General features: G+C 37.5%; 1 protein-coding gene across 9 annotated transcripts in view; it reads left to right on the forward strand.

Moving 5' to 3' along the window:
• Positions 1–27017, forward strand: part of XRCC4 (X-ray repair cross complementing 4) — a 190644-nt gene that overhangs the window by 74651 nt on the left and 88976 nt on the right. For all 9 annotated transcript variants that reach the window (XM_072860694.1, XM_072860697.1, XM_072860692.1 and 6 more), the window contains 3 exons: positions 8018–8184; positions 14608–14760; positions 15438–15541. In XM_072860694.1, the coding sequence (XP_072716795.1) occupies positions 8018–8184; positions 14608–14760; positions 15438–15541 (424 nt within the window). The remainder of the gene's footprint in view (positions 1–8017; positions 8185–14607; positions 14761–15437; positions 15542–27017) is intronic.

Genomic DNA, 27017 nt, shown 5'->3' on the forward strand with positions numbered 1-27017 from the left:
AGAGGTCCCTCTCAATCAATGAATATGAAGAGCTTTTAGAGGAATCTGCTTCCAGTCTGGCCCATGCTGCAGCGTACAGTTGATGAGGGATGGATGGAATAACTTGAAAGTGGCAGAGCCTTCTTCAGCCTTATTTCTGCCTCTTTCCCCAGGATCCAGATATTCCCTCAAAAGGGAAACCTGAGAGCTCCTTCTGCAGTGTGCCTTGGTCCTTCTTAATCTAGTAAAATACAGTGGCTTCTGCTGCAAACCTGATGGAGCACTATTCCAGGGACTACTGTGGTTGCCTCTGCACCAGTAAATTAAAATTTCCTGGGAATGTTCCCAGGCAGAGAGGCCAACTGGCATGGAACCGTCGATGTCCAATGCTGTTAAACTCCCTCAGCCTCCAGAAGGGGGTGGCTGCACACGGACTCCTCCTGGGAGCGGTCCCTGGGATGCTCCAGCTCCTGCCATGTGCCTGCAGAGGGTGGCGAGGTGGTCGCTGGCATGGGCCAAGGACATGCTGGGGCCGTTCTAGTGCTATAGATGTATACGATACTAGTATTCTAGTACCTGGCGATGTTCCCAATTTCTGCTTAAGTTTACCATACAGATGTAGCCTCCTTGCACTGCAATTCTAAGGGGGCCACGGTGCCATGAACGTGTGGGTTTGCGGGTGTGAGAAACAGCAAAGCACTCTCCAAAATATTTGGGAACCCCTGCCATACAAAATAGTGAAACCAGATGGAATTTCATCAGTTGATGTGCAGCTAACATGACGGCAATTTATGTGGAAGGTTTCTGCAGCGTATAGTAAAAACTTGAGAAAAATAGCAATCACTTATGTCAGCTGTTTTGCTCTAGAATAGATGTAATGCCTCCGTCAAGAAGGAAGATACTTTTTTTTTGACGATGAGGTAATATTTTGTCATAAATAACATTTCAGGAGGGAAAGGCAAGAGTGGAGAAAGGATTTTTATCTTAAACTTGATTTTTATAACTGGTGATCATATTTTTATACTGACTGATGTAACCAGCAAGATTTCTTGGCTTCCATGGTACTTTGTAATTTTTCTAGCTTCCTAGAGTTTGCTGTTACAAAAGCAACTTCTGCTTTCACATTGTCATCACTGTATTGTGCAAGTCTAGTGTACTCGTTTTATTACCACACCCAGGGATGTCATGGTTACTGTTGAATGATTTCCCTGGAGATAATAGTGGCACAGCTTTAAAAAATCAAGACCACTCACTGATTGACTTAAGAAATAAAAATGGTATAATGCTTTCCAGATTCAAGCTTGTAACAATACTTTCTTTGTATAGGCAACTAAGTGTCAGCATCCTTCATTTGTAGGTCATATTCTTTAACCCTGTACATGAATTTTCATTAACATTTTCCTCTTTTAAATTCATAGGTATTTTCATAGTGAAAATGTACTTTTATCAAGGTATTGATTCTGTCTTAGTTCATGGAGTGGAAGAGGTAGCTGATATGTAATCAGAAGTAGCAAGGCTGATTCTGGAAATCACAGCCTGTCTGTCTTGCAAGAGTTCCAGCTCTCAGCTGAGAAAAGAAAGTTGCTGTATCTTACACTGCCTATCACAATGCAAGCGTGTAGGAGACATCTTACTTCTGAATTAATGTAACATTCAGTGTTGTCCTGTATGTTATGGCTAATCTCTGACTCTATGGTAAAGAATTTACTTTCAGCACCAGTCATAGGCAAGGTCATCAATAGGTGACTTCATGATAGTTTAGCTGATAGCTTTTAATATGTTGTCCTAGCAAAATTTTCCAGGTATAAATCTATGCAAGTGTTGAAAAATAAGTGAGTAAAGTGTTTGTTTTGGTCTGGTTCTTGAGATTTATTAATATGGCTTTTTGAGTATTGGAAACATATGGTTTTCAGATTGTGGGGTTTTTATTAATAAAAAACACCCTGATTGCTCCTCCATCCTCCCTAGTTCCCAAAGACCCAGCTGAACTGGCGTTATTAGGTAGCATGGAAGGACCAAAGTCTAGTAAGACTGAGCTCTATTGTAGAAATATCCCTCCCAGCGTAGCTCCCTTCTAGTGTCGGAAAGGCATTGAGAGATGCTCAGAATAGGGCAATGACAAAAGGATCTGTTGTTATATGGGTCTACAGGGCTTTCCTGCTTCAACACAGGGGTCACATCTGCTATTACAGACTGCAGGTCTTGATAAAGACAGAGAGGGACTACACAGCTGCTCCATGCTGGTGGGCTCCTGTGGAATTTTTTTTCCCTCTCAAATTCTTCATTAATATTTCCCTGGTGAAAGGACATTTACTTAGACAATACCTTGCAGGAAGCAGCATCTGTCTGCAAGGATGTAGATGTTATTAACTATGCTAACCCAACTGATTGTTAACACAGTTTGAAACACTGTGACTAGAAGCAGAGCGCAAGGATCTCTGAGTCCTACTCCGAAGGCGTAGGAAAAGTGGAAGGTGAGTGAGGTGAGTTAGAGATGATTCTGTTACAGGCTGTAGGTTGACTCATACAATTCAAACTCCATCAATTAGTTCACACACCAGGAATATTTTCATTTCAAAACCAGACCTAAGTATCTGTAAGTGTACACTCTGTAAAAATTATTTGTTAAATCATTTTCAAAATAGGGAAGGACAAAGCAAAATATTATGGGTTATAATTTAAGTATGCAATATAGATAGAAGAGAGAAAGCAAGCCAACTATATAGCTGCTATAGCCTGCCAAGACAAGAAAGTACAAAATCTGTCTGTCTAAATGAATTTTTTTTTCCTAGCTTGTGGAAGTATGGAATTCCTTAAATATATTTTGGATAATAAATGCTGTTAGAAAGCATTGTCAGGATACTTAGGTAATACAGAGAGAAGTCATGGCCAGCAATGCAGATGAAATGAGAGTTTCCAAACTGAATGTTTTTTTCTTATAGACTAGTATGTCATAATGAAAAATTGTTGTTATTGGAAATTAGCTCACTGTAAGTATCTAGCTTCAGATTCTGCCCCAGAGGAGAGAGCTTGCAGGCATTGCTGTGTAAATGGCTTCTCCTTTCAGTGCATAACCTTTGATAATTATTGCCTTTAGATATGATAACTCTCTTTTCTAGTGGGATGTAGTAATGCCAAGATGATATGACATATATACATTTTTAATGCAAAATTAAAATCCACCATCTCTATAGAATAAAGTAATTTTCATGTAGTTTTAGAATTTTCCATGAAAAAATGTGTTGGCTCATATTTTAATGACTTTTTTCCCCCTATGTGAAACATCTTCCTGTAAATATCAATAATTACAAGAAAAATTACTTGAGAAGCTTTTCAGTTTGCTTCCAAAATATTTTCTGTGTTATGGTTGAGATCACTTCTTTCTTCATCTGTAAAAGACAAACAGTGGGCAGGGTGAGAGGTGGTGGGAAAATGACAGTTTTGTCATAAGCTTCTAATTCTTGTTTTTATTTCTAAACTTAAAATACTGGTCTAATGGATACATGCTGCGTGTGATTTCTGATTAAGGGAACACAACTTTCTAAATGATTCTATATTCATCTTCATGTATCTTTAAAAAACAATTAAAAAAAAATCCCAACAAACAAAAAAAACAGGTATTGAAGGGGAGCAGTATATCAGTCACAGTCAGTTTGTTGTCCACTGGGACCTCTAGCAGATCTGCTCATTTTCTGTATAAATGAAGTGTTTAGTGCTTCACTGTTTTACATAATGTTTTCTTGAATGATCTGAAAGAGGAAATAGAAAGCACATTAATTACATCTGCAGATGGTATGAAGTTAGAGAGCTACAGCAGCTGGAAGAATGGCAAGAAATATAAATTGATCTAGAGAGCAGCAATGTGCAGGAATTTACAAAATGAGGCTCGCCTTGGAAATATGATCTAAATCATAGACATGCTATATGTAAAACTAGCTTTGTGAAGTGTTAATGTTGAGCTTTCACTCATGCAGTAAGCAAGATCTATTTATCTTGATATCCCACCCAGTTAACTGTTTCTTATGGTATCCTGATCTTTAACCACTTCTATTGAATCTTCCTTGAATTGTTTCCAGTTTCACTACTGTGGTTTGGCAATGAAGGACAAATAACTGAACTATTTCTTGGTTTAGTTGCAAGCAAAAACTAAGCAATATGTGGAAAAACTAATGCCTCCTTTTTTATGATTCTCTCCCCCCAAACATTCAATTTTAATAGAATTCTGTCTTAATCAATGCTGCAAATTACACGTCTGTCCCAAATTCAGAATCCTTGGATCTAAAATTCTGCTAATTTGTACATCTGCTCCTTTACCAGTTTGCTTTCCAATTTGGGGTGTCAGTAGGACTCCAGAGCAAAACTGTCCTGAGACTTCGTTTTCTTTACATTGTTTTACGAGTGGCTCGCGCTTTGCCTTGATGCTTTGGAAGTGAAATGGATCTGGCTGCCCTTACAGCTTATCAGTCTCTCAGCACTTTACAGGGGCAAATGCCAATCAGTTGTAATTTGTTCAGATAACGTTACTATTGTTAGTGCTAACATTTCTGTTTGTTAAACAGACAGTGTAATAGCTGGTTGTAACAAATAATTTCATGTTGAAGAAACAGTCAAGAAGACTTTCTGGTACGCTTTGTATAACATCCTGTATGAATGAGGAAAAGCCAAACTGTGTGTCCAATATCATGTTACTTTTGGCTTAATTAGGGCTGTATCTAAACGTCCCGTGTTTGTCTGCACTGAGGTGCTGGAGGTAGCTGCAATGTAACCCAGATAGTTTTTTTCCTACAACTATATTAAGTTAAGATTAGACGACCAGGGCAGAATATACAGAAGAATACTTCTTTGCAGAAGCCTTATGATTTTTGGGTTTTTGATCGATAAGTGAGCACCTGCCTAATGGATTTAAGCCTCCTGGTAATGGGCTTGCTTTACTTACCTGCTAGAAATGGTCCACAGATCACAGTGTGTAAGACAGAAAGCAGTGCAGTTTCATGTAAGAAAGTATGTAGCAGTCAATTGCTTTGTATAAAGACTGAATTAAAGACTAAATTAAAGATTGTTACTGTGTTAACTTTGAAATGAACACCTAAAAAGATGGCCAACCACATTCATTGTGTCCCTGTAGCAGTGTGGCAAATCTGCCCAGCATCCCCTCTCTGTTGGTGCACACGTTAGCAGTGGCTCATCAGGCTGGCATGCATTTCTTGCTCCACTCTCTGCAGCATGACCTCTCCCTCTCTCCGTTTTGAGAATTCATCAAAAAAGGTAGCATGCCCAAAAGCCTGGTTTGATTTCTTTCGGTGCATCAGCTTTTATAAAAAGAAGGGCATTGTTTTTTCTTCCAGATTTTCAGAAATCCTTTCATGGCAGAGGTCCATGAAGCTGAGGATGTATTTTGCAGTTTCAAAACTCCACATTGCACTAGAAGTATCGGTTTATGTAATATTGTTTAAGTAAGAGGCTGAACTGTTTATAATTTTTTTATAATTACAATTGCTTTTGAAATGTCTGCTGTGTGTTTGCATGACTTTGATTGTGAGTGGAATCAGGCTTTCAGCTGAAATCTGTTGTTATTCACTGTAACCTGTTTTAGAATTATTCGTATTCTTTTGTGCTGAGCAAACTGTAATTTGGACAATGCTAATTTGTCCTGATTAAACATATTTGCCTATGCCTTATCTCAGTTGATTATATTTAAAGCATAAGACAAAAAGATGTACTCTTCTTGCTATTTCGTCTACAGTATAAGTAGGATTGTGTTGTTATTTATCTGTACTACTGTGCTTCTCTATCTCTGTGGCTAGTATTCAAGTGTGGCATGAACTCTTTATCCCTATAGTATGGTGGTGGCTTGCAAGTGATGAAAAACAGTTTCCTTTACGCAAATGTCCATCTTTGTTAATGCTGTCAAACAGCAAGTGTGATATCCAGGGAATACGCATCACTCTAGGGGTTACTGATAATGTAATCTAATTTCCAAAAATAAATTAAATGCATCTTTTAATCTATAGCCATCAGATGTATGTAAGCTAAAGGAAAACAACATGTTAGAGACAGTACATGTGAATTTTGAAGACAGTTCAGTGGGTACTTTGAAATTAAACCTTTGGATTTACTGCATTTTCTGATAAATTAACCTTGTTGAAGAAGCTCATGATGGTATCATGTTGTTGCAGAGACTTCCACAGATAAAATATCTTATCTAAGTTGAAGGACTGTTATTTGTTTCAAACAATGCCTTTAAAACCTTTATGAGCAATTTTTACAAGGTCTTTTTCAGCAAAACCTTATGTATAATGGTAGTAAACTTTACTTTTTAGAAGTGTTAACAAATGCTACACATTTTTTTTCATGGATGTCTTTTATTTAGTTATTTGCCATGTCCTCCCAAGTAAAATGAACTAAAGTGAGGAGAAAAGTGAATGAAATGGCATTTCTGATTTTAATAGGTGAGGTGCCATGACACAGGCTGAACTCTTCCCTAGCATGTACCACTTACATTTATATTTCTTTTAAAGATGTTATTGCCGTGTACTCAAGTTGAAAAGTTGAGTAATAGTCCTATTCATAGGGAAATGCCACAACAATTATGTCAATCCTTTTAATAATTACAAGATGTGAGAGAGGACCCTTTCTCCTTCCACGTACCCCTCACCAACTCGACATTTCTGCAGGCATTTCCAACCAAAGCCAAGTCATTTTGATGCCTCATTCCTGAAAGATCTGCATCTGCTGTAGTTTAAGCTGGCCAAAGTCTGGACTGTGTCATCCAGCCCACTCTGGTTTTCTCTGGATCTGCTCCATCAACTATTTTTTTGTCAAGCTAGGCAAATGGTATTGCTGCTAGATGTGGAGAGGTGTCAGAAAAGGCCCCAGTGGCTTCTGTAGGCTCTATTAGCTATGGAAGTGTACCTTAAGGTAGTTCAGATTCCCCATCATCTACCCACTCCAGAGCACCGAAGTCAGCTCCTTCGCTTCTGGTTTGCTTCTCTTAAGATAATGCGTGCGACCTTGTTCAAGCAACCTTAATATCTCTCTTCTTCAATTGCCTCAAACTGTCACACTGAACATTTTTTCTATCTGTATATCTTCATCCAGCTTTGTGTGTTTATGGTTTAGCTGATACTGTTTTGTGCATGTGGCTGAACTATTCCTTCTTTAACATAATAGAAACAACAGTTTTCTGTTGTTTCTGCCAGACCAGGCAGAACAAACCTGTTCAGACCTCTTGTATATCCTGTATAACATCCCCATTGCTGAAGAAATACAACTGTTCATTATAGATCCTATCCTTTAATGGCATTGAATTATTGAGGCTACGTATTTAATTGAAGAACTCCTTTTATTATTAAGAACTTGCTGTCTGAGCCCTGAAGGGGGCTTGTTTTTGACTAGTTTTGGGCTAGTACTCGTGGGCTAGTTTTCATCCATCGAGTGCGTGCATGGATCATAGACAGGCATTTGTAGTGCTACCTTAAATCAAAAGTAATTAATCTTAATTTGTTTTAACAGCAATATTTATGTGGTTGTATTGCTGCAGTGGGTACCAGAATAAGCAGCCAGTTACTTCAGCTAGTTCATTGGACAGATGGCAAGAACATGTTAGCAATACCGTTAGGTTTTCAGTTCCTGTGGCTCTGCATTACGTCAAAAATGCCTTTTATATAAAAACCTGTGGCTGCACCTTTATACAGCTGACCTCCTCTGATCTGTAGAGGAGCAGGTTGTTGCTATATCGAGTTACATTTCATGCATGGCACCTCTTTTCCTGCCCCTTAGAAAGTATGTCAGTGCTTATGTCCTGTGCCTGTTGAATGACAGGTGACCATTAAGATGTATTAGCTGCGTAAATAATGGGCGGGTAGATTATTCCACGTATTCCACAATTCTTCTTGTGACAAATTTATTATATCACTTTGAACTGGAGGACTGTAAGGTATTTCTTATGCTTATTAAGTATGTATTCAAGTTTGTTGGAACAAGGTTTTGTGATCTTTCTAGTACAGATGAAGTAACTCATTCTTTCCTTGTGTCCTAGTTTCAACTTGGATCTCTGAAGCTACAGCAAGTTTCGAGGCCAGTGGAGGTGGTCAAGGAGCTGATTGGTTACTGCCTAGACTGCCTGGGAAGACTGCAGGCAAAAAACGAGCACCTGCAAAAAGAAAATGAAAGGCTTTTCAGGGACTGGAGCGACGTGGAGAAGCGGTAGGTTTAAAAGTGCATTCACAGGTGATACTTGAGAAACTCACAAATACTTATACTGTCAGTGCAGGCTTTACTGATGAGCACTTTTGGACTCATATACAGAAAGGAGCACACAAGTTTTTCTTCTCTTGACAAATGTTTTGAGCCCAGTTACTTACAGCCCATGTAGTTGTGTGTAATTGTGGGTTGTCTTCCTATGTCAAAAATGCAACTGGTATTACAAACTTCGCAATTAAAGCTGGTTTTACCTTTATGAATTGGAAAAAAAAAAGACCTCTTTTCTGTAGAATCCTCTCTACTTTCTTCAGGAAGCCTTCTTTCCACTATTTTCTATAATTCTTATGACTAGCAGTTTAAATTATTTACATTTTTGAGTGGGAAATAAGTTGCCATTGTTTTAATCTGTTTGCCTTGTCAAAGCCAACAGAGCTGGAAAATGAGTATGTTGTTATAGGAAAAAGCACCCATTATTTTGTGAGGGTTTGGGTTTTTTTTAATTGCCATTGCATTTATGATCTGAATTGTCTGCCACTGCACTCTGTAGTGAAGTAATCTTTGCTTATTTCAGTTAGCATAAAACACTTAGCACATGTGAGTCAGAGATTTATCTTGTTTTTCTATAGCTTTATCTGAAAAAAACACATTTAGGAAGATTGATGAAAGAATGTAGCTAATTGGCGTTAATTTACCTTGAAAGAGACAGCTAACTTTTGGGAGGAGTTAGTTTTGTTTCCCTCTCATTAAAATGACTAACAGTTTCTCCTGACAATCTCCCTGACAAGCATATGGCCTTCCTAAGTAGTGTTTTACTGCTTAACAGTTTATTGAACAATAGCGTATTGTATAACCAGTATGCTGTACTGCATTACACGCTAATGTGTAATAGGCATTAGTGCTTGGATCAATTTCCATGGTGGTGTGGCACTTTTAAAGAATAACCACAAAGTAAAAAAAAAAATCAGTTGCCTGACAGCCTTTGCTCTCTGAAGCAGTGTATTCAAGCTTCAAAAGCTGGTGTTTTTCTTTAGCATGTTTATATTTTGAATAGCTGAAACATGATTTTTCAAAATAAATCCTGAAAGTTGTACGGTCACCAAACTTTGGCCATGTCCGCTAAATGGAGAGTAAAAATAATTTTCATCCAAACAGTGTTGTTTTTGGGGCGGTTTGGGGTTTTTTTTGGTTTGTGGTTTTGGGTTTTTTTTAAATTCTTTTTGCCACAGCCTAGTCTACCCCGCTGTCTCTCTTTTCTCTTTTGGCTCCAAATGCTGGACCTAGTGTTGTGAGTTTCTTGGAGCTGAACAAAAGCTTTGCTTGTCTTTGTTCAGTAGACAGGATTTCAAGCTTCATACTCTGTATCACTCATGGCGTTGAGTGGTAAAACATCAAATGTAAAGCACGTGGTGTGGAGAATTGTGTTGCCTCTTCGCCTGGAGCTAAGGCACATCAGCTCCAGAGTTTCAGCCCCTGAAGTTCCCCTTGCTTAAAATCTCTCTCTTCAGGACCTCATTAGAATTAAAACAAAGCATGCAGACTTCCAAGAGCTGGTTTTGTTCAGGTTAAGCATGAGGCACTGGATGGAATAATTCAATATCCCTTTTCCATTTCCCTACTCTAATTTTCTTGACCATCATGAAGGTTTTGTGAGCTCGGCTCAGCAGCTTTGCCCCATAGCTCTCTGGGGTCTCGAGGTGTAAACTTGTTCTGCTTTCCATTTGGTCTGTAAAATGGCAAGCAAATTTCCTTCAGGAGGCTAAATCTGCCTAGTGAGCAATCTGTAAGCTGAATACCAGCCCCGATCTGTTGCTGGCAATGGCCTCAATGTACATGAGATTGCTCGGCTGTAAACCGCTTGCATGGCAGCCCCGTGCCGGGCACAGGAATGGCTCCTGCCGCTTTCCTCTGCAATTCGGGTTCAAGTAAAGGCGAAAGGCAGGAGCAGGCCAAAAATCCCTTTGAAGAGAAATCACCTGCATCATCAAATTGTTAAATTACTTATGTACTCTAGTCTAATCTGTGCGGCATCTGAGGTGTTGAGAGTGTTTCTGGTTGAAGCTGTAAATCCCTTAATTTTCAGCGTCTTGCTTATTGTGATGACCTAACTGTAGAATTTTACCTGGCTGAACATTTCCCTGCTTTTTTAGGAAATGACCCATGCGTAAGTGACATCAGTATGAGAGTTATTGGATAGCTGGACTGTTCAGCACTTGATCTATAAAACATAAAATAAAAATTACTAAGACACTATCTGGCAAGATCCAAATAGAGAGGCTATGGAAATTTTCAAAAGGATTATTCTGAAAATGCTGCAAGTGGGTCCCGTGGGGGCGGGGGGGCACCCCCCCAGCATGTGTGCACACCTCAGGGATGGATGAGTTAAAATATCAGAGCAGAATAGCTATTGTTTTTATTTAATATAGATAATTAATATGGTAAATGTAAAGTAATAATAATCTGTAGCAAAATAATTCCTTGGCCAATAAAATACAAGTTAAATTTCTGTTTTGGATGTGGTATGTATTTTGTATCAAACATCTAAAATTACTGTAGACAAACCAAAATCAAAATAGCTGCTAATTTATGTTGTGGTCAACTATAGTGACAGTGTATTTAAACCACAAACAGCTTATAAAAATGCAGGCTAGGTAATGTGGTGCTTGAAACTGACTCTTCAGCATTAGCTCATCAAGATTCAATACCATTGCCAATGTTGGGGGAAGGGTGAATCTGAAATGTAATAGAGTGGTGCCGTAAGACCGGTAATTATTTTAGAGCACTGAGGACAAGGATAAATAGCAGAGTCGTTGAATATTTTCTTTTTACTATTGGAGTGTGAAAAATGTATAAATGCCATTAAGTTACATAGTTCATGTTAACCTCTGTGAAGCATGTGTGACTGCTGTACGTTTAGGCAGCACTTAAGAACTGGACAGTTACCTTATTTTTTCAATTACTAATCGTAACCATTCCTAATACTAGCTGCTTTCAGTAGGCTGTGCAAACTTTTTGATGGTTATCAACTTGGGTGTGTCTAAGAATATAGAATATTGGAAAGCATGTGCGAATAAGACTTGCACCACTCTAGCCATTAACTTCCATTTATTTTCATTGTACTTGAAAGTTGTCTTTGAGATGAGCAGCTTCTTTATTTGGCCTGGGGAGGTGGTATTTTAGTGAGACAAATCACATACAGGCACAAGCATGTGACGAATTGCAATTAAAGTTTGTATTTGTAACCGATGAGGTATTGGAATGAAACCCAGCCAGCTTTGCTTAGTGGTCACGTAATTCAGGTAATGCATGCCTGAGTGAATCCTAAAGGCTATGCAGAGTTACAGCCAGAGCCACCCCACACACACATACGTTCTGCATAATTAATGCATCCCTGTTCCCAAGCAGCAGAAGACTGTAGCTTTTTAATATTCTGTTTTTAAGTATCATCATATGCCATATAATAATATATTTTTAAAGGCTCATAACTTGCAAATATAGCATTAATGTAACACTATTTTACACTGATTGAATGTTACGCCAAATTAATGCCATATCTAGGTCTGGAGAATGTATTTATATATGGATTACTTTTTAAACAACAGGAAAAAGTCAAGAAAGGTGTTCACGTAAATGAAAACGATCATATAAGATTAACTGATGGCATAGTCCTAATTGATTTTGCCTACAGGGAACAGTTAATATTCTAATCTATGCATATAGTCAATATGTGTATTTTGAGATGCTAATAATTTGCTCCAGAGGCTGAGGAAATTGACTAGTCTTGCAATAGGTTCCTATACTGTGCTTCTTAACATCCAGACAGCATCAGCTTTACTTCATTGAGTGTTTACAGTTATGTGGATTTTCATCAGTGGATTGACTTTTTGGTCAAGTCAGCAAAATGTCTCAATGTAACGATTTAAACCAGCCTCAGCTGCTCGGACACTAACCAGTCCATTGGCAAAACAAAGGCACAGCAGTAAGCACTTTCTTTAGTTAGTATTGTTTTGTGTCTGGGAGAGGGGACTTTTCTATAGCATTTGATACAGACAGGTTTACCATATTTTACACAAAATCCTTGTTTTCCATTTTTAGGTATACAGATATAATTAGTTTCAAGCATGTAAATGGCAATTTACCCAATTGTAATTTTTTTTAAAACCTATTTTTTAATGGCTGAACTCTACTTGATAAGTGGGAGACAATTCCTGTCCTTACCTTTCTCCTTCTGTGAGCTGGTCAGGGCACTTCTGGACCTTGTATTAGGGTTTATGATTCTTTGTGAATTGTCTATTTGTTCCCCTCTAAACAGTTAACTTTCCTTTTGTAGGTGGAAACTCTCCTGGTAGTTGATTAGTACGTATGATCTTTCATTTAGGAATTATTGAACCGATCTATATGGTAATGATGTTCTGCTATTTGCATTTAAATTAGATGAATTATTTATCAACTATCAAGCATATCCCTAAAGCATTGCACAGTAGACTTAATACTTCATGAGATTATTTTCTATTGTCTTTCTTCTTACATCATATATGGTTTTGATCTATGAACAAAATAATCAGTATTTATAGAGTAAGTCTGTTGACATTTCTTACCTTATAAATTACTGTTTTTAAAATCTGTTATGTGTTTGGGTTTAATAACAAAGGAAGCCTTCTAAAGTTTTTTACCAGCCTCGCATAGGTTGGTGAAAAGAATGTTGTTCCAGGTTATGACAACTTGCTATAATACTATAGTTACCATGATCAATAAGATTATCAATATGTTTATTTGCTTGCTATGAACACAGCTGTTATAAAATGTTTGTGGTTCAACCCAAGGACTAAAAAGTTATGAAATTCAGGAAGTAAATATAGGATCTCATTTGCTATAAGTCACTTCATTTATTGTGCTCATGTTTGCTTATATTCCATTTTGCTTTGCTTATGAGACAGCATACATCCATATTCTTAATTGTATATTTCCATTGTGCTTCATTTTATTGACATTGACCTACCTACAGGTGCACATTAAACCTTCAAAAACCAGAATAATATTTTACTCTCAGTTAAGAGCTTTTAAAGCATTTTTATATATATTGTAAACGTTTAGTCCTCTACCAAGTAATTGTGATTGGTTCAGGGGGAAAACAAAAATAAAAATCTGCCTAGTGGTGGCTGCAAGTGTACCAGGATCTCAGCTCTGTATCTGTGTAACTCAAAATGGAGCCTGCAGCACTGGAGTTATTAGCATTGTATTTGTCTGAATGCCTGAAAGAGATTACAGTTGCCATCAGGTGTTCCTGCAGTGTCCTGTTGAACTCTGCCAGGAACTGGTTTCTGTACCTTGCCAGCTCACCAGAACAAGACATGCAAGACTGTTGATGGAAAATGGTCAGGCAGAGGTCTGTATCACCCGAATCTGCCCTGGGAGTCCTGGCAAAGAAAGAATCACAGAATCGCAGAATTGTACAGGTTGGAAAAGACCTTTAAGATCATCGAGTCCAACCATGAACCTAACACTACCAAGACCACCACTACACCATGTCCCTAAGCACCTCATCCAAACGTCTTTTAAATACCTCCAGGGATGGCGACTCAACCACTTCCCTGGGCAGCCTGTGCCAATGCTTGATAACCCTTTCAGTGAAGTAAAATTTCCTAATATCCAGTCTAAACCTCCCCTGGCGCAACTTGAAGCCATTTCCTCTCGTCTTATCACTTGTTACCTGGGAGAAGAGACCGACTCCCACCTCTCTACAACCTCCTTTCAGGCAGTTGTGGAGAGCGATAAGGTCTCCCCTCAGCCTCCTTTTCTCCAGGCTGAACAACCCCAGTTCCCTCAGCCGCTCCCCATCAGCCTTGTGCTCCAGACCCTTCACCAGCTTCGTTGCCCTTCTCTGGACACGCAAAGAGTTCTGGAGCTGTCTCAGTTGCCCGAAGTATTTGCTCGTCATCTCAGCCCATGTTGGAGTGGAGTTGCCTATTTCTTTTTTCTTTTTTTTTCCTGTTCAAATATATTTCAAGTCAGTGTGTGTGGTCCAGATTTGGGACCTGTCAAGCTTAATCATATCTATTTGTAATCTCATTATGTGTATCCTGCTAAGCTATGCCCACTATGGTGAATTCAGCACTGAAACTAAAGAACACTTGCCTATTTAAATTTTAGTTCTCTCAGATGCATGTGTGCAAGAACCAATCAAAAAAAGCATGAAGAGAAAATTTTCCCCTTGGAAACTTTCCCCTTTTGGTAGCAAAGTTCATTGCAATTTTCTGTGGAAAAATAAAAGCTTCTTCTGGCCTGTTTCAGGCACAAGATGCTGGACTAATCGTGCGTGGTTTTGTATGGGGATTCCTGTAATACGAAGGCTGGCCTTGCTGCAGAATTTCTTCCAGGAAACAAAGGGTTTTAAAAAGAAATGGTGTAACACTTAATTTTACATTGTAGGCTGGAAAAATGTGTGGAAGCTAAAGAAGAACTAGAGGCAGATCTTTATAACTGGTTTATTTTGGTGCTGAATGAAAAGAAGGCAAAGATAAGAAACTTACAGAAGTTGTTGAACAAAGATAAAGAACCTGCAGCAGATGCTGACAGTACAAGGTAATTCTTAATTTTCCTGAGTTACTTGGTATCGTACCTGGTGCATATTTTAGTTTAGTTTAGTTTCCATTTCTTTGGCTCTAACAGTGAGTGACAGTTCTTCCTGGCTATGTGCTTGGTTATCCAAAACAATGCTGGTAGTCATGAGAGCAGAGGATTCTTTGTGGTGTCACTGCAAATAGCAGCATATTGTTTTGGATGCTGTAGCCAAGAACTAAATATTCAATGAATATGTCCTCTTTTTTCTGTTAGGTTGCAGTTGATTTTCCAATCAGAGTACGTCTCTGCCATTTCCATAGGTGGTACTTTCATATGCATTCTCCCTGAAATATTTGATTCCTTTTGTCCTTTGTGAAACAAAAATATTGAATTCTAAATGTTTTTATGTACTTTTTATTTCAAAAATATTCAGAGAAGATGAATCATTTTAATGCTACAACACACTTTAATTTGTTTGCTATTTTTATCCTGCTTTTTGGTATCTTAATTTACCTTTTATTGTCTGTCGTTGTATATGAATATGCTAAGATGTTCAGCATGAGGACTTTCTGTTGACTCGTATCAGCTTGCATTGCCTCTAAGGCAGTGCAGAAATAATTACCGGTTCTTTGCAGGAATAATAGATGGCAAAGATGTGCTTGCTTTTTTTCCCTTTTTTTTTTTTTTTTCTTTCCTAGGGATAGTATAGCTACCACTCAGATGGCTACAGGGAGAGAAAATGACTATGATGGCAGCACTGATGAGGAAAGTGAAAATTTAACACGGGCTTCATTACCATCAGGTAAGGCAGAATGTATTGTCTTTGGGGAATATCACGGACAGGCCAATCACTTTATGTGAATAAACCTTAATGAAGACAAAATACTACCTGACAAATTGCTCTGTGACAAGCCAACCTTAAAAATATCTCTCTTGAAGCAGAGCATAAGACTGGCATTTTCAAATTAGAGAGAGGAAGTTTAAAAGCATGTTGCACAAGTAAAGGTACTGTAATTTCTTCCAAAATGACAAATTACATACTTTGCAGAACTAATGACAGTCTAACAGTATCTGAACCATCAACAATTCCATTTTAAATTCTAGGAATCATGAGGTGTATGCAATGATTGCTAAAATGTAGTTCCTGACAGTTTCTATAGTGTTTAAAAAGGGGAAAGAGAGGTTTAACGGCTATAAAAAGACCTGTGTGCATAAATGGAATTAAAATGTATTTATAGCAGAATTCATTTTAATTTGTCAATGAATTTTTGGCCTCATGAAGGTGCTCATGAAACTTAATTTGACTAATTCTTCCAGGACTAGAGACTTGTAAAGTATATGGGATACAGCAATTGCCCATGCTGTAATACGAGATATTTAACTGTGAATCATAGAAATTTTGGCATATTTTGGCAAACTAGTAGGAATATGCAGGACAAATGCTATCAAAGTTTTAAAACTGCATTGACACTTGCCATATAGCTATTAGAAACTTCCCTTCAGGTCTGCAAGGTTTGCTATGGGTTCTCTCACTGGAGCTTTCTATTTTCACTGTAGGTAAAGGTAATCAAGACAACTTACTACAACTGTTTATTGTGCATACTGGGAACCAGAAGTGTTCGAGACCCTGATACCAGTGGTATTCAGCTTTGTAACTGATATGAACCTGTTTGAGGACTTTCTAATATAATATAAAGTAGGCAGAGCTTCAGATAAATGTAGAAAGTTGCAATTATGGAAAGAAATTATTTTGTATTGTACTGTGCTGTTCAGTTCAGAAATCTTTGCTTTCAAGTGGTATTTGGTCAGTTCAGATAATGTGGGGAGAAATACTTTACACTTAGCAAAAAGGCAAGGGAAGTGGAAGCTGTTGATTATTTTGCTAGATTCAGTAGGACTTAATTAGCTCAGTGAGAGTTTTGAGACAGACATACGTATTTCAAAATGCAGACAAACTCCCACTGCCCTACTCAGGGAATCATGAGGGACTGGACTCATCAATGATATAGGAAAAAATAGCAACTTATTTTTATTTGAGTTGTAAACAAAAATGTGCTTTCTGTTGCCTTTGAGGGATACAATACTCAGGATTTTGATCATGACTAAAGAGTTCTTTCAACTGCGAAATTTGCAAATAATATGAAGACTATAAACGTAATCTTTTGGTTAACGCACTCAAGTTTTTCAAGGTAATGGCATCTTGTACCTGCACAATGAGTATTGCTTAGGTCAGTTGATACTCTTCCTGTGTACACAGCTTTCTCTTTCCATGAACTATAGAAAAGCACAGGTAGGAGCTGAATATCTTAGTGTGGTCTAGGATTTTCACATGCAAAAAGAGGTCTGAGGCAGACTGTCTCTATGATGAAGACTAATTCAGGGGTGAGTGGCATGAGAGCTCATAGCTGCATCAAGCATGAAGGGACTGTAAGGCATAACAGATAATACAGATAATGTGGGGGTTTTTTTCTGTTTATCTGTAGTTTTCCTATCTGTTAGTCCAACATTACATTTCTTTTCCTTTTGCATTTGGAATGTCATTGCGTGGGTTGCAGGAGTCAATGAGAATTAAAGCATTTTTGAGAATGTTTGTTTTAATAGATAGTGGTGAAAGCCACAAGAGAGAAGATCATAATTTAAAAACTGCTTTGAAGGAAAGTGAAAGCAGATGTGTATACAGACACGTATACAGATATTAAGTGTGCATTTGTATGTGTGCATGTCCAAAATTTAAAAAGCGAGAAGCTGATGCTGGTTGTCATAAATGAAAAGTAGGAACTGCAGGAGATGGCTGAAGAAAGCCACACGATATAAAAGCAGAGAATCTCAGGCCAGGAGGTAGAAGGCCAACGACCAGTTTTCAAGTCGGTTGAGAACATATATGCAGCTGTTATTGTGCAATGATAAAAAAATCAATAGTAATTGAAAAAGCAGCCGTGTTCAGTAAGTGCTTTTGGTTTGTGTTTAGGGGGGAAAACTAGCTGTAGTTGCATCATAATGTACTTCCATTCTGGCAGCTAAGGGGGACATGAAACAGCAGCTGTGAAATCTAGACATTTTAAAATTAGCCAGTCAGGATACGTTGAACTGCAGAGGACATTTTTCTTAGCTACCAATAATGGGGGGGGGGAGAGTTCTAGAATTTTGGGGGCACTGAGGGCATTCCAGGGGATTTGGAAAAAAGTTGCTAATTTTTACCAAAAGGAAAAGTAAATTAAATGGCACGTTCAGTTATGGGTGTGTCAGTCTGGTGTTGATCTGATACAAATATTGGAACAGGACTCAATGAAGAAAAATAGTAAGGAAAGGAATAAGAATGGTTAATTCCAGTCTTTGTAAAGCTGCAGAAGCTGGAGGTTGAACACTAGGTACTTATGTCTTCTGTGATGAGATTACCAGCTGGTTGATGGAGGTAAAATTGGTAAAGTAATAGACTGACTTCCATAAGATATCATGCTGCACCACTTTTTAATCAAGAAATTGGAACATGGAAATTAACGTAACACATGATAAATAGATTCTCAAATGAGGTAATATGTCTATCTCAAAATATAAATGTGAAGTTATCAGTCTTTGTATCTAAGGAGTGTGAAATTGAAGATAATGGATATAAAACAATTTGCGTTTTGTGATACACCAACTATAAACAAAATGTACGCATTCTAACACAGTGTAATGCAATGATTTCCAGTCCTTTGACAGCTGCACCTCACTTGAGAATACCAACAATGTCTCAAGCTTTGCTTTGCCTAGCTTCTTGTGCCACAAAAAGCTGGGTACCTCCAGGGGTTGCCATCATCTTCCCCATGTGGACCCGTCCAGCAAAGCCTTTTTGCCCTGCTCCGTATTGCACCCATAGCAAAGACAATGTTAGCACTCTGCTCCATATTGCACCCGTTCTGGCGCGGTGGCACTGTCCTGCCTGGCCTTGCAGGAAACAGGCTTGGTCTTAGCCCAGGTTAGTTCGGTTGGTCTCTGTCTGACCTCTTACCAGTTTATAACTTCCCATTGCTACCTGCCTCACCTGATAGGGAACCACTGGTCTAGTGTAGGGATGCTTTTGAAAATGAAGAACATGTAGAAAATTATCTGAAGCAGCAATGACTTTATTTAAGAAAAAAAAAAGACATAGAGTGTGAAAATAAATAAGCAGATTTGCGATGTTAGGGCAAAAGGGACTTTTGAGTCAATATATGATTTGGCCCCTTGATGCAGCGCTGTGTCAAGTTGGGACATCAAGATTTGAAGAAAGATGTTAGCAAGTTGAGGATTATAAAATCATGGTAGCAGTGGAGGGGGTAGCAAATGACTTAAATGAAATGCTGAGAAGGATCTTAAACTATCATTGTTTTAATGGTCTAAGAGAAACTGTATTGCAAAATGATGTGATGGTAGATGGTCTTTCCGTCCAGCAGATATAGGTTTTTAATGAACTTGAATAACTGGAACTTAACATTAGACAAAGACAAAAGTGGGACATTATTTCTGACAGGATAATTAACTGTTGGAACAGTTTGGAGTGGGTTATGATGGGTTCTGTCCATCACTGTCAGCGTTGAAATCACAATGGCATGCTTTTAATAAAAAGACAAGATCTTCTTCATGTTAGCATGAACTTAAAAGAAGTACACAACCTATGTTATGTTGGGTATTGCAAATGGCTGTTACTATGACAGCTTTTCCTCTACAACAGCAGGTGAATTGCAGAATAAAACCATTTCTTGTGTCTTCTACAAAAATGAGTTTACTCATGCATGAATTCTCAGCAAGGCTACCAGGTAGGTTTTTAACCTCTGCACAGAAGGCGGTTACACTTATTTGTTCAGCTTCAGATAAATTTTGTGTAGAGGCCTTTTCCCTACAGTAACAGTTAACCTGTAACCCAAAAGTTTACCTAAAAAATTAGGTTTTTGGAACTTATAGTACCATTTGTAGATATGACTTATGGTTTGCTTTTTGACAGCAGTTTCTACTTCATAGCTTAAAGCCAAAATAAACTGAAACATGGTAGTTTTCGTCTCTAATCTACACACTGATGTAGTTAGTGCTTTGTATTGTAAAAGAACAAATTAAAATTGAATTAGTAGGTATTTTAGTGTAAAGCACTCAAGAAAACAACTGATGTATATGAGAAGTACAACTTTTAGAAATAGTACGACTTTTATAAATAATACTGTATGTCTTTGTATACAACAGCTTTGCCCATCATGCCATGAGCATGGGGGAAATTTGACATACTGGTTAGGATTGTGAATGTGAGATTGAAAAAGACACACAACTCCTGGTTTCACTGCAGTTTAATAAATTCTTAAGCAGCAGCTATATATGATGTGCCAGGTCCTTGTAAATGCCTCTGAGCTCTTGTTTGAGAGAGTTTCTGCTCTGGAAAGAGGACAAGAAGGAAATCTTCCTACTGTTAAGCAGTTCATCGTGAATGGGGAGGTATGAATGTTTCTTGGGAGCAGGGGGAGTGGCTTTTGGTTTGTTTTGTTATTTGTTTTATTCCAACGTTGGTAAGATTCTAGCTGAGCCACCAAAACCAGATATAGTTGTTGCTTTCACTACTGGTGGTTCAACAAAATTCCAGCAACTTTGCAGGCACCTCACACCTGAGACTGCTGATGTGCTGTCTCATTGTTTCCCTCCTCCCTCACACATTGCATGTAGTCTTGCACTTCAACACTTTAATCAAATATCTGATATTTTGTTTAGCTTGACTGGTATCTGGCATTTTTAGGGTCATCATTTTTGGTTGGGACTGCTAGGTGCTGTGACAAGAGAAAGAATGATACACACACACAGATGAGATGCACCTGGAGCAGGCTTGGAAAGATTACAGAGAGATGTTGATTGGAATAAGACTTTTCATGCTCTGTTGCCAACAGGACCTGTTTTTTAAAAAAGAAAAAAAATTGCCAGTCTGTATTTCTCTTAGCCCACAAGAGTGACTTGGTGACTCTGCATGATGCCACCACACTGACGCAAGAAGTTTCTGTCATTTTACAATGCATAAACCCCTATTCTGATTAAGGACAATCCAGAACACAACCCAGCTGTTACTGATTCCTCTTTCTGCTGCTCAGTGCTAAGTTTTACTGTTATTATTTACTCTAGCTATTGAGTCCTTTCTCCTAGGGGACCTAAAATGACAGTGAGATTATGAGACTAAGAAAACATCATTTGATGTCATGATTAGCAATTATGTCTTTGTCATACAAATTAAACCTCCTTATTAACTGAAAAATACTTTAGTGGTCCATATGTCAGGAAGCTTTTAAAACAGGAGTAAAGATGGGATAAACATTAACCCTTTCTGCTTCCTTCCCAGGAGCTTGAAAGGTAGATGAAGGGTAATAGTTTTCCTCTTGACAGTGTTTGGAAGATGACCAGAGAAGAGAAGGTTATTCCTCTTCCCAGCTATATGACAAAACTGCAGGGAAAGATGTTATATACTGAAATCTATAATAAATATGAAGGATAATATAGCAGGTGGGAGATAAGCAATGGAAGAAATTATTTTACAATTTATTATTGTTATTTTCAGTTATAATGCTATTGTATGTGGCTGCCTGTAGACAAAACAAGGCTACTGGGCACCAATTTACAGTCAGCTTGCTTTCTCTCTATTTTATTTTCTCTTGCCCATGAATTCCTTAGTCATATTTCACATTAAAATTGGTGGAAGTTTCTGCTCCTTGGGGTAAGGAAGCATCTCATGATCTAGCCTGTTGGATTAAATGAAATTTTATGTTCTGTGTTTCTTGCCGCATGTATGGAAATATTCCATATTACGTGAATCCTCAGACTTTCAAAGGTTATACTTTTCTACATGTTTGATGATGAGGACAGATTAAAAATTGGTTCTAATAAACTCGCTATAATGCCCAAAATAAATAAGAGCAAGCACCTTGCCATTTTCCACTGTTTTACTATGCAAATGTTCTCATCCCCTTCATTCAAGTTCCTGCCTTGGGGATTACATGTTGTGCCTTCAGGAGGCTATGGCCCTTTAAATTTAATTAGTTCTCTTGTGTAGTCCAAACCACCAATGGCTTGATGCTGCTGGTTAATAAGCTTTGATCAAAGTTATTAAAAAAAAAATGCCTATTATAACAGCACCCGACTGTGCTGTGTGGTTAAAGTTCCATCTGTGAAGGCTTCTCTTTTAAAGCCTATTTTAAGGAGGTTTAGAAGTTGGCCATTTTAATTGACTTCAGGCTTAAATTATTATTTATTTTTTTTGTCAAGCTATAATTGTAAATGGTTCATCCCAAGGAATAATCTCATTTCCCTTTCCCTTAAAGCTGTAGATATTTTTTTTCTGAAACTCGATATTGATCCTCTTTTTTTTTTCCCCCATAACCATGCCTGTAAAACATTTGCAGTTGCCAAACTTCTTTCCTTCTGTATTATACCAGGTGCCATAGTCAAAATGCATTTCAAGGATAAATATCAATATGTTTCATGTGTCTTTAAAAATCCTGTTACGAATATTGCACTAAGAGGGATTAATAAGGTACTACTTTAAAATATTACTACGAAAATTATCAAAACTGCTTATACCTGTGCATACACCTTCTTATTGTATGTGCTTCAGTATATAAAGTGATGTAGCTGAATGTGGTTGCCTCTAAATGAGTCATTATTTATTCAGTGAAGTGCTATAATAACGGTGATATAATTGTAACGGATTGATGCTTTGGTAAGACTATTGCAGATTACTGAATTTGGTGATTAATCAAAAAAGTAGAGTACCTAATGACCACACTGCAGGTTAGGTGCAACAGCATTGACTAATATAAAATTAAAAAATGGTTTTTGGTTTATTATCCACATATTACTAAATGTTACATATGAAGGAACTTTATTTCCTCGGTGAGCTGTAAAATGTTTTGAAGTGTAATTAAAGCTCTGCTTGAATCATCAAATGAACGGTCTTTATCAGATTTAAGTTAAATTGTAAGACTCTGATTTTTAGAATTGTTTCTGGTCCAAGCTGGAAATTCCAAGCTTAATGCAGTTCCATGAATACCAGGGGTTTTTTTCCTCCACTTAAAAACAAAGGTAGTTTAAACAGTTCAGCAACGTACATTTCAAGCAGAGGTGGAATTATTTCATGTTTTTTCTCTGCGTTTAATATATCCATGCAAAGAGGAACAAATAACATAAAGTTCCAGTCATTGAAAAAAAATCAAAATAAAATCCATTAATGAAGCAATAACTTTATAAACTTTATCTTCTTCCATGAATAAGCAGCTTTTCCCCCTGAGGAAGCAAACTATCTATATGTTTGTACCTGGCTTGCTGGAGTTCTAATGTTCCCTCTACAGTTCTAATGTTCAAAATGTGTTGTACTTTGCTACGGCTTGAGAGCCTGAAAGTATTAAGCAGCATTAGGCAGAGATAACAAATCCTCATTGTATTTATGTAGAGTACCAACGTGTTCCTATGGGACACATAAAGGAAATGTAGAGCCTCCTTCTGTTCTTGCTCATATTTCACCCAATTTGATGTGTACCCAACAGGCTGTAATTGGAGCGGAGCTGGACATAAATTCTGTGAGTCAAGGCACTCTTGCACTGAGCATGCACATTCTAATACTTATTTCCTTTGCAAAACCCTGTAACTTGGCCATCTACAAGACGGCACTAATTCAGTGTGACCCTTTCTTTGTTTTCTCTTCTTCATGAACTACAGAAGACCTATTTCAACACCCGTTGGTTGAGAATGTAATTCATCAGTTGTGAAACTATAGCATTAGTGGTGCTGGAGCGGTGCCATGAACAGCTGCTCTGTTTCATCCTCCTTCAATAAATAGTTAAAGAACAACTGCTTATCAGGTAAATAGGAAACTTCTGCCAGTCATCAATAACCTGCCTGGGGTAATCCCCATTCTAACACTTTTGTTTGTTCTTTTGCTTTTAAGTTACAGACTGTGTGTATTTGTTTAGTATCCAGCATAATGGTCCTTTTGGGATCTGTTGTAATTAAAAGAACTAGCAATAATTATTCTTCTTATACGAAAATATGCTTCAATACATGTATTATGGACCACAGAAATTACCGAATGCAATGTACAGTGACAACAGTGCTTTATTTTCATCTATGCAAACCTGCCAAAGAAACCACTCTATCACACAGTTTCATTATGAACTTCATGCCACATGCCTGCTCTAAACAATTCTTTGAGTTGCAGGTCATAAATTGGTTCCCCAGAAGGTACAGTCTGAAGTTTACTTTTCCTGGGGGTTGTTTTGCAAAGGTAAAACTGAGCCAGACTTTTCTTTTTTTTCTTTTTTTTTTTTTTTTTTTGGTAAAGGATGTTTTACTTTATAGTGAGTGTTATGGTTTAACTGCTTTTAGTGTAAATAATAATCAGGCCTAACTTAATGGGAATTTTTTATTTTGTGTTCAGTTCACACCATTTATTATGATAGTTTTCTTGTGCATATTTACAAAGCTACGTATTTGCTTTTGGTGTCTTCATGGTTTTATATAGATATGTAATTCAGAGAGGAAGAAAAGGCATCAAAAATATTTAAGTATACTTCATGGTATACTGAAAACTAATGAAACAATTCACATGCAAATAACACAATGCATTTGTATTCCCTTCCCTCTTGGAAATATGGATGTGCTTTAGAAGAGTTGATCTTGGGTTTAGCAGTATCAGCTCTTGGAGAAGTATCCTTTCATCAAAGAGAAGTATTGGTTCTTGAGAAAAATGGTTCCTGCAAGGGAACTGATAGCAAGTTTCTATAATCCTGAACATTAGGATAAAAGCCCTTATCTTCAGCTGTTGAATGGGCTGCGTATCAGTGGCAACCAACAAAGCCTGGATACTGCAGATACTTGCAGACCAGAGAGTCTCGTGTTCAGTGAGCATTCAAGCTAAGTTTGCTGGCATGACGTGAAACCTGTGGCTGTTGCACATTTTATAACAGCTCTTCTCACTTTAAGATGAATATTTAGTAGGTTGTCTTCTTAAACTTCATGTTTCGTGTGTTTTTTGTCATGGCTGGTAGTGACTCGAGTAATCAGAAATTTCCACTGCTGTTTACCCACACTGATTTTTTTTTTTGCACAGTAACAAGCTTCCACTTCTGAATTTTGAATGTTGCTTTCTCTCTGACAAAATGCTGGAAAGGCATTTACTCTGGCCACCTGTGTAACATTCACTGTAATAATTATCTTAATTACTTCCCAACTGTATTACAGTGTCTCATTCAAGCAAACAGCCTATCTTGATTAAAAGCTGGGTTTCTGAAGATTGCACTATAACCTATAGTTGTTTCCTTGATTTATTACTTTTCCAGGTTAAAGCATGTATCCTTGTTTTTACCTTGAAATTTTCTCAACTAAACTTCACACTGTGACTCTGGTAGGTCTTTGCTAGATTTAAGAGTTGATTTCCCTATTTGGGTTTGCTTCCTGTAGCCCTTTCTTGTTTCTACAAAGCCAGTGAATTCTTGATTGGAAACATAGTTTACATCTAAAGAAATGTCAAAATCTTCATACTATATAAAATAAGAATAGAAAAGGATTTTATTTTCTTTTAATCCTTTAAAAAGCCTTTGATTAAGAAGAAGGAAATCCCTTTGCTCTGTGAGCTAAAAGTCATGAACGTAATACTCCCCTAAACTTTTTGTGGTTTTGTTTTGTTTTTAACTTCTTCCCACCTTCTCTCTGCTTCTATCCTGCTTATTTTACTAGATATTTGTTATTTATGTCCATCTCAAGTAATAGGTGCTGTCATAAAATCACTTTCCTACTTGTCCTTTAGCATTTATTCTTAAAATAGATTATAGATCAATCTAAAAGGTATTGAGGGTGAGGTGATAAAATTTTATTTTAAAAAGTTGCTTTAATCAATAGAAACCCTAAATGATAGCTCTGATACACAAATTCCACAGAAATAATTTGGCATGATGCCAGCTTTCCTGGAAAGCAGTTTTTTGTTGAGCATTGTACTGGAAAACTGAGAAGTTCCTTTTCATCTTTAGGCTGAAAGGCTCTCCTCCAGGACCCTATTCCTCAACCTGCATAGCACTACATACATCACATACACAAGTTTCATGTAGAATATTAGGCATTTGTAAAACTTAGAAGGGAAAAAATGGCTTTAAAATAATTCAGAGGCAATAGGCAAATGACATCTGTAATTATTACTCCAGTTTTTATCGTGCGTTTCACTATATTCTGCTTGTTTTTAAAGATTAACCTGAGCTTGTTGATTTATGCTCCTTTATGTACAACGGGCCAAATGATCTCACAAAGAAGCTATCAGTTACAAAGCCTGTGTTCAAGGAGATCAAACGTGAAGTTACACACTCTGAAAGACAGCTTACTCACATGTGACCTGACAGAGGAGAGACATTTTCAAAACTGCAGCTGTCAGCAGCATCTTATTAGTTTTTTGACTTGCTGTATAAATTAAAGGGAACAAAAGATATAATGCCAAATCAAATGTATCATAATCTCTGTCTTCTGCTTTTTTTAATTGGGTGGAGACTAGAACCCAACATATCTGAAACAGAGAGAGAATGTATTTCCTCATGCTTAAAAATGCCTCATTTTATTTACATAGTTGTTTATACGTTTGATTTGTTTTACTCTGGTACGACACATATAACGTATCAATTGCTAACCCTCTGTAAAGAGCAAAATGGCAATTCATGAGGCTCAGTGCTTTACGTATGTATAGAAAGACAGGTGCAAAACCCACTCTAGTATTTTGCAGTATATGTTCTAAAACAGGATCATTTTTGCTGTAGTTAGATTAAATCTCTATCTGAAAGCTATATGTTCAGATAAAATTATCATCTGGGTCTGTGCATCCTGAATATGACTCCCCTGCCTTAGAAGTTAAAGATCTAACTTTTCTTTAAAAAGGGCAGATTTAAATAAAAGCATGATCAGAGATGGATTAGTCTTGCTGCACTTTTCCTCCCCAGTTCACAAGTCTTTACCTAGTGACAGCTTTTCTCATATTCCTGTGAGGTAGCAGTTAGTAGGAGTGATCTTGATCACCTGAGACTAATCATCATAATGAAATCACTGGGCCTTCTTTTGTATTCTTCACAAATTTAAACCTAGTAATTCACCTTTCCCAGGAAAGTATCCCTGTAGTCAAGCTGCTAACCTTTTCTTCCCTTGTAGCTTATAAAAATGTCATGAATAGCTCATTTATAACGCATTACCAATTCTGTCAGCATGTGAAAAGACACACTACCACTTTCTTCATACAAACAAAATTTGGATGCTCAGTGAGCTGCTCA

The sequence above is a fragment of the Ciconia boyciana genome, chromosome 4, assembly GCF_034638445.1.
Source record: "Ciconia boyciana chromosome 4, ASM3463844v1, whole genome shotgun sequence".
Taxonomy (NCBI): Eukaryota; Metazoa; Chordata; class Aves; order Ciconiiformes; family Ciconiidae; genus Ciconia; species Ciconia boyciana.